At 47.4% G+C, this 8,177-nt stretch overlaps 2 protein-coding genes across 2 annotated transcripts in view; one reads left to right on the plus strand and one right to left on the minus strand.

Annotated features, from left to right (window-relative positions):
* Positions 1-526: 526 nt before the first annotated feature.
* Positions 527-4,761, minus strand: LOC108640127 (zinc finger protein ZIC 1). Its single transcript, XM_018075073.2, has 3 exons — positions 3,594-4,761; positions 2,274-2,437; positions 527-1,866 (listed from the first exon to the last, which is right to left on the minus strand). Exons 1-3 carry the CDS (start codon positions 4,567-4,569, stop codon positions 1,669-1,671), a joined length of 1,338 nt encoding a protein of 445 aa, XP_017930562.1. The 5' UTR covers positions 4,570-4,761; the 3' UTR covers positions 527-1,668.
* Positions 4,762-5,980: 1,219 nt separating this feature from the next.
* ZIC4 (Zic family member 4) overlaps positions 5,981-8,177 on the plus strand; it is an 18,764-nt gene continuing 16,567 nt past the window's right edge. The window contains exons 1-2 of the mRNA XM_025895352.2: positions 5,981-6,033; positions 7,832-8,003. Coding sequence (XP_025751137.2) covers positions 7,965-8,003 — 39 coding nt within the window. The 5' untranslated portion in view covers positions 5,981-6,033; positions 7,832-7,964. The remainder of the gene's footprint in view (positions 6,034-7,831; positions 8,004-8,177) is intronic.

Here is an 8,177-nt window from a genome sequence, read left to right on the forward strand (position 1 = left end):
ACTTCTTGGAGTAAAAGGCCCAAGGAAAGTCATGAATCCACTGCCTAAGAATTAGTTATGGTCATAAATGCCTTAAATTAAAATAGCAACTGAAATCTCCTCTGTTTTAAATCTCCTAATATATGTTATCCGAATTAATTTAATTTAGGGACCCAGTCTATGCAGATTCATGGACAATGTTGGAGTGGAATGCAGCACTTCTCGTGTAACAATTCCCCACATTAATATTTATGTAGCATATGCAATCTATTTCTGTTATTTTTATGGTTGTTATTCTATGTCTGCAAAGGTCATTTAAATTATACTGCGGCCGAAAATTTGTTTCATAAATTTTGATATAAATACTAATTACACACTATAGTAATGCCAGCAGGGATCCTTTCATTTATCACATTTATATCACCTTCGCTGCTTTAGTGATGACATAATGGAAAGCAGTGAAAAACTGGGACAGTTTTATTCTAATATCCTAAAGCTAGTTGGAGTTGCAGCAGGTTGACTTAGCGAATAAGAATTCCTACCACAATTCTTGGGATTTAAGAATCTTTAATAAGGTACGAAATGTTACCAAACAGTTCTGTAAACTAAATTTTACATACCAATTCTTCTAGCCATAAATATTGAATATCTTGTAACAGGTATAACCGGACCTTTACATGCGGATAAATATGGAAATTAGGATTTATATACATTATGTTCTTGTATTTGCCAAAAGCAACGGACAGATATAGTTTATATCTTTTTTTTTTTTAATATCACTTTACATAAACAAATGTAACAGTTTGACACGCAGATCCAGGCTTTCACTATACGAATTTCTTGACAGGACGTGTAACAACATTTTACTGCACTACTTAGACTGGACTTTGGGACGAAATGTTGCACTTTATACAAAAAAGCACATTAATACCAATAATATTCTGTTAGATCGACGTTTAGACTGTAATAATACAAAGTAATTCACATTTTGGTACACATTTACTAGAACATTCTTGCCATTCAGTACAAATAGTTGAATTTCTACCTCTTCCCTCTGCCCCCCCACCACCTCCGCCCCCCGCCACCAGCTCCCGCCCGCCCGCCCCTCCCCCCACATATATGCAAAGACCACAAATCCACATATCCCCTTATTCAACTTGCGATATAACTATTTACAAAATCAATCAGTACATTTTTTTGTTGTTTTGTTTTTGAAGCTAATAATTCTGTATTTACAAGAGGGGATGGGGGGGAAGGCCGCTGCCCGAGCAGACATGCATTTGGCGATCTCTAATCAGTGGTTTCCAGTAAAGCCCTACACAGTTGGCATTTGCCCTGGTAACCTTGTCTTCTTATGCATTCTACTAACCCCTTCGCCTACCAAGCCTTGGAACAGAGCAGAACAGTCAGGAAAAAAAAAAAAAAAAAAAAAAAAGAGAGAGAGAGAGAAAAAGAGAAATAATAAGGGAAGAAAAAAAAGAATAAAAAAGATTTAAAAAAATGAAGTCTTCATTTTACTCAGTCCTGGGTCTACTGGCAGCATTTTACTTTTGTTTGCTCATTTAAATTTTGATTTCAAAGTGTTCATTATTTTTGGAGTTTTTAAATAGGGTATTTGTTTGCTCGCTTGGGGCTTTTTGTTTTGTTTCGGTTTGTGTTTTGTTGTTGTTGTTGTTTTGTTTTAGCGTTTTAGACGTACCATTCGTTAAAATTTGATGTAAGCGTGCTGTGGCTGGACGTGTGATGGACTGCGGAGGAGGAAGGGGATAAGGAGCTGGCGGTCTGGTTTTCTGTGGATGGAGACACGATGGTTGGTGGGGTGGAGGACTCGTAGCCTGAGCTGGCGGCGGGAGAAGGCTGGGACCCCTGCGAGGATGATTCATGGACCTGCAAAAGAAAACCCGGGCAGAGATAGAGAGCAGCGGTGGACGGAGGCCTTCGCCTGGGGATGCGCCAGACAACGGGACCCAGCGCCGAGTCCCAGGCTCGGGCACTCCTGCGGGGCTCGCCGGCGGCCCCGGCCCCAGCCCTTGCGGCGGGGGAAGGCCGGACTGCCCCCCCGGCTGCCTCTTGGTGCTGCCCCCCGCCCTCCCCGGGCAACCGCACGGCCCGAGGGCCCCGCGGAGGGGCCGGTGCTCAGCGCAGCGGCGGGGGCGGCGCGGCCCGGGGCCCGGGGCCGGGGCCCCGCAGTCGGGTGGCCCGGGCCGCGCTCCGCCCCGCGGCCGCGCCGCGCCGCCGGCCGTCCCCGCAGCCTTCGCCCGGCCGGGCCCGCACGCCAGCCGCCCTCCATTTACCTTCATGTGCTTTCGGAGGGAGCTGGGGTGCGTGTAGGACTTGTCGCACATTTTGCAGAGATAGGGCTTGTCGGAAGTGTGCACATGCATGTGCTTTTTGCGGTCGCTGCTGTTTGCAAAGCGCCTGTCACAGCCCTCGAACTCACACTTAAATGGTTTTTCACCTATTGCAGAGGGAAGGGGGGGAGGGGGGAGGGAAAGGGATCTGATTAAGCAGGGCCGGCTGGATCGTTCATTGTCCCCACCGCACCGCCGGACGGAGCCCAGGGCTCCATTTCAAACACTTGCAACTTTCTAACTTCAACGAGACTCAAATCCCAAAATCTTACTTCTCTCTCTGCCCTTTCTGCTCCTCCGACTCCTGCTCAGCGCCCTTTTCGGAGAGCGGGATAGCTAAATAACTTTTTTCCCCCTTCCATTTGGAGGGGCGAGTTTCCTTTACAACCCCAGTCCCAGGCACCTCTCTCTCATCACAACGCTCCGAGCGCGAGAGCAGGCGTATATACACACCATCCTCAGTGTCTACTTTCCGGTTTTATAGCTCATTCTCGCAATATTTTACTCTTCCACCCGTCCCAGTCCCTTCCCCCTATTTTCTTGCAATATTGAAAATTATCCGGTCCAGGAATACAACGAGTGAGCAGCCCCACAAATCCTCGGCAAAAGGGCTGGAGAAAGCGGCTCTGGCTTTCGGAGCTCGGGGGTGGGAGCGGGGGGAGATTGCTCTCCCGGACAGAGGTTGCTGCATTCCCACCTCCCACGAAGGAAAAAGTTCTCAGGGATACCGGCGCCTCCCCTCCGCACAACAATAACACACTAACGCGCCGGGCTCGGTTTATTTAAAATCGCTCCTCCGAATTAAATATTTACCAAGCCCTGAATTGCAAAGAGGAGACTGATGAGCTGCCTGCAATATTTAGCACAATTTCTCATCGTGCCACAGCCAAAATTGCCGAACGATAATTAATTAAAACCTATAAATTTAAACAGGACAGGTTACTATGATCCCACACCCCACCCCCTCCGCCCTAACAATTCCAGCAGCAAACCCTGCCGTCCTCCCTCTCTGCCTCGGCGGGGATCATTTTCTTTTTGTTGCTGCTGCTGGCGTGGCTGTGACCGAGCTCCTTGTACAGCGAAGCTCCTAGCCGGCCTCTACCGGAAAAAGCAGTGGCCCTGCACCATACCCCCTCCTGCCCGTCCGATTCTCAGCCAAGCCGGGCCCCCCGACCCATCTGGCACGGCCCCGCGTCCCGCTCTGGCCCCGGCGCTCGGCGCTTCCACTCGCAGAGAGAAAAGCGACAGAGAAGGTTACCGTACCTGTATGAGTTCTTTTGTGTATTTTGAGATTCTCTGATCTGGCAAACACTTTGCCACAGCCTGGGAAAGGGCAGGGGAAAGGTTTTTCACCTGTGTGGACTCTGATGTGATTTACAAGTTTATATTTGGCCTTGAAAGGTTTCCCTTCTCTTGGACACTCTTCCCAGAAACATATGTGATTGGACTGCTCGGGTCCTCCAACGTGCTCCACCGTGACATGAGTCACCAGCTCGTGCATCGTGCTGAAAGTTTTGTTGCAGGACTTTTTGGGGTTTGACAATTGTTCGGGCTCAATCCACTTACAGATGAGTTCCTGTTTGATGGGCTGCCTCATGTAACGAAAGAAGGCCCCTGCCCCGTGGTGGGCTGCCATGTTCATGTTCATGTGGCCGTAGCCGTGCAGCTGGGTCGAGGCATAGTGCTCGGAGCGGGGGCTGGTGACCTGGCCGTACTGGTCGGGTCTGCCGTACATGTCTCCGGAGAAGCCCAGGCGCATCTGCCCGTTCACCACGTTAGGTGAAGCGTGGCTGGTGGCTTGTTCGTGCAGCCCCGGGAAAAGTATATGTCCCGCGGCATCGGTGTGTCCGTGGGGTCCGGCGAAACTGCCGGCAGCGGAGGCGAACAGGCTGTGCTGGGCGCTGGCGGCCGCCGCCTCCCCGAAGCCGCGGTTGCGGAACAGAAAGTCCCGGGTGGAGTTGAAGGCGGCGCTGGAATAGGAGCTGACATGGGTCGGGTGGTGGTGGTGCCCCAGGGCCGCCGCCGCGTAGCCGGGTGCCTGCGAGGTGAAGGCGGTCTGGCCGGCCGAGGCCAGCTCGTGGGTGCTGGGGTTGATTTTGAAGGCGCCCATGCCGTCGGCGAAGGGGTTGATCCCCAGCCCCACTTCTCTGTCCGTGACATCGGCCGTGGAGTGGTGGCGAGAGGATCCGAAGGTAGTGACTCCTATGGCGGGATACTGCGGTCCAGCATCCAGAAGCATCTTCCCAGCGTCGATGCAGCAACCAAAAAAAAAGCACGCGCGCACACACACAACGCGGAGAGAAGCAGCAGCAGCAGCAGCGGCGGCGAAAACACCCTCTTTGGAAAGTCAGCGACGATCACCACCAAAGCAACCACATCAAAAACACCCCCTTCGGCATCAGCGCAGGGGGAAGGAAAAAAAGGGGGGGAGAAGGGAAAAAAAAAAAAAAAAAAGGCTGGTGCGGAAGGGGGGAAGAAATCTTCGCAGTTGCAAATAAAAATAATAAAAATGTGCCCCAAAAATATTCACCGTCTCTCTGCTTTGACTTTTCGGGGAGGTTTAAGTGGGGAAGGGGGGGTTGGGTAAGCTCAAAAATAAACTGGCTGCAAATAACAATAACGGCGAGAGTTCAACACGGGCAGCAAAAAAAAAAAAAATTGAAAAAAAAACCAAAACAAAAAAGAAACTTCCTTCAGTGATTTTTTTGGCTATAGGAATGTTGCAAAGTGGCCGAGAGATTGTTTCTCTCTCCTCTTCGAGCTTCCCCACACTCACCCGATTTTTTTTTTTCGGGGGGCCTTTTTTTTTTTTTTTTCTCCCTCTGCAAAAAAAAAGGCGCAAATCATGCACAATATTGTCTTTTGCGGTTTATCTTCCTGGGGAGAAACTTTCACCTCCTCAGCCGGGCGGTGAACGCGAGACTGATAGCGGCAATCATTCCTGCAGATAAATGAATTGAAAAGACGACACCGTCCCCCCCCTTGATGAATGGGAGCCGGGGGCGGAGCGACGTGCGGGCGGACGTGGGCAACCATTGGCCCGGGCTGGCTCCCCCTTCCCCGCGTAGCAGCCCCCGGCCCCGCCGGCTCCCGGCGCTGATTGGCCGCGCCGGCTCATCCATCGCAGGTATTGTGGCGCCCTGACACCGCTCTGACAAACGGGGCTGCGGCAGAAACAACTTTTTTTTTTCTTTTTTTTTTTTTTTTTTTTTTAATATATAAGATTTTTTTTTTTTTTGCTTTTTTGCCTTTTTTTTTCTTGCCTTTTTCTTTTTTGTCCCCCCGCCCCCCGAAAATATTTCCAGCGCATCTTTTTGTGTGTATGTATGCTAAGGGGACAAAAAAAATTTTTTTCTATTAATATTATTAGGGTTATTTTCTCCCCCTCTCTCCCTCTCTCTGTCTCCCCTCTCTCTCTCTCTCTCCAGCACTCTGATAATGAAGGTAATGATGATTTCTTGGTGATCCAGAATTTTTGAGATCACTGAGCAACTTTTTAGGCTTTGGAAAGAGAAGCCCTGTAGGGACTCGTGTCTTTTGAAGGTGTTTTCCTCTTGTTTAAAACTGAAGCTCTCCGATAGTAGGTGCTGGGTGCACTTTATTTTATTTTTAAACACCAGGCGTGATTTCTCTGTGTAGCTGACTCTATCCCTCCATCAGGTTTCTGAAATAAATCTTGTTTTCTGCACCCATCAAAACGCAGGTGGGTGAGAACTCTTAACTTTCTAATTTTGTCGTGGTCGTTTTGCCTCCTTTTCTTGTTATTTTCTTTCTCTTTTCTCTTTCACCCTCATTTTCTCTCACTCTCTCTTTTATGGAGTCTCTTTTATTCAGGTGAAACTGTAAATTTCACAAACCTACATTATTTCTCCTTCTGCTGCATGAAACTGCCGGATACTTCTCTCTTTATTTTTTTTCTTTAAAAAAATTTAAAGTCTTCGATAGGAGCAATGTAAATTCTCTGACATTCAAACCTTTTCTAGTTCACAAATCAGTCACCCTTGTCACAGTTATTGAAATTCCTCAACTTGCCACACCAGGACGGTGGAAAAAGCAGGCGGTGTCTTTGTTGCTGACCAGGCTTTTGATCGCCAGAGAAAATTTACTTACCTTCAGATGAGTGAGCAGAAAAAGAAATAACACTCCCTTTGATTTAGTTAGAAAAATGCAGACATTTGGATTCAGTGCAAACATACAACACTTGGTTGTTTTCTAGATGCAACCCTCGATTAACCTGTCTTTCCCCAGCTCAAAGTCTATTGAAAAACTGTGGATAGTTCTTTTTTGTTCCCGCTACAAAGAGCCATTGACTATATATTAAAATGATTGTTGAAAGGTATAAGTATGGTATTTAAAAGCAGAAAGCCTTTGTGGCTTAATCAATTAAGCTGAGCAACATTTGTACAATATTTTAAAAGATGCTTCGGCACTAAAAAAAAAAAATTCTCATGAAACTTAAAAATATAGACATCTTTGTGTGAGTATGCATAGATACACTTATGTATGTGCTCATGCGCGTACATATATAAAACTGGCAAATTATTTATTTACTCAGTCGCCTGCATATTCATTAGCTCTAATTATTTTCTAGTAACGAAAACACCAAAAGCTCGCTAAGAGTCAGACTCCTTACATTTCGCCTTTGTTCAGCCCTTCACTTGCCTCCTTCGCAGCTCAATCCGAGCCCCTCCAATTCCTAGTGCCAAACAAAGAAACTTTAAACTCATCCTCTCCAATTAAAGCCGCTGGTAAGCAATCCGCAGCGCAGGTACTGGGGAGTCGGACCAGCAGTGCAGCTGCGCGAACCCTTTTCGGATGAGAATTGCCTCGTTTCGAGAGGTATAAAATGGCCATATTGCCTAGAAAACAACAAAAAAAAAAACCAAACAAAAAACAACGACAATAAATAAACTTTGATACGCCTTGAAGGAATGTTTCGCTGCAGTTTATCTGCAGATGCAGTGTGTCTGTGCTCGGTGCATGGAGATAGCTTTCAAAGCAGATATATTATGTAATTTTCATTGGATCTTGGGATGCTTTACAAGGTTTGGTGGGGGAGCATTTAGAATAATGCCGAGCTGAATCTACACGTTTGCATTTATTCTACCAAATCTATTTGATGGAATTGCAATGGCTTATAGCAACAGGTATACCCGCTCTAGAAGCGCCTGGGTGTGCACATGGTCTTAAGGCGGGTGTTGCACTGCTTTCTGTATTTGATGCTAAAATTAAGTGAAGGACAGAGTTGTCAGTGTTGTTGTGAACTCTTCTGGGCGATGGCATTAGGAGAGCTAGAAAGTTAGGTAGTTCAGTGCTAGCCTGCCTCCCAGTGCAGGAGGAAACCAGTGATCATTCCAGGTCGGTACAAAATACACGAGAAGGCAGACGAGAAGGTATTTTTAGGAAGCGTATCTAAATATACAATGTAAGAGTGAATATAAAAAAAAAATGTTGTGGGTTGTAGAAGTTATCAAGTGGGATTTGCGGTGCGCTCTCTGCAGGAAACGAAAGCTGCTCCAGTTCAAAGCCACATGCACCAACGTGACATATAAGCCATTAAAATATCATCCTGACGGCTCATTTCTGCATCATCATACATTCCCTAACTGCTTCCAGAAAGCAAGAAAAGAAGAAATGAAGGATGACCGCCTCGATGGAAGCGCCAAAGAGGTGGTGGGTTCTTAGTGGGGGGGAGTATTGTTTTCTTCTTTCATTCTTTCTTTCTTTTCCCTTCCCCTCCACCCCCACTTTTATTTTTGCCAGTTCAGAAATGAGGGGAAACCTTCAACAGGTCGCAGGGGTAAGTGCCTGGGAGTAGGGGGTGCCTGGGCAGTGCGGGCAGCTGGC

This window comes from Manacus vitellinus, unplaced genomic scaffold (assembly GCF_001715985.3).
Source record: "Manacus vitellinus isolate BGI_N305 unplaced genomic scaffold, ASM171598v3 scaffold_29_pilon, whole genome shotgun sequence".
In the NCBI taxonomy this organism is placed as follows: Eukaryota; Metazoa; Chordata; class Aves; order Passeriformes; family Pipridae; genus Manacus; species Manacus vitellinus.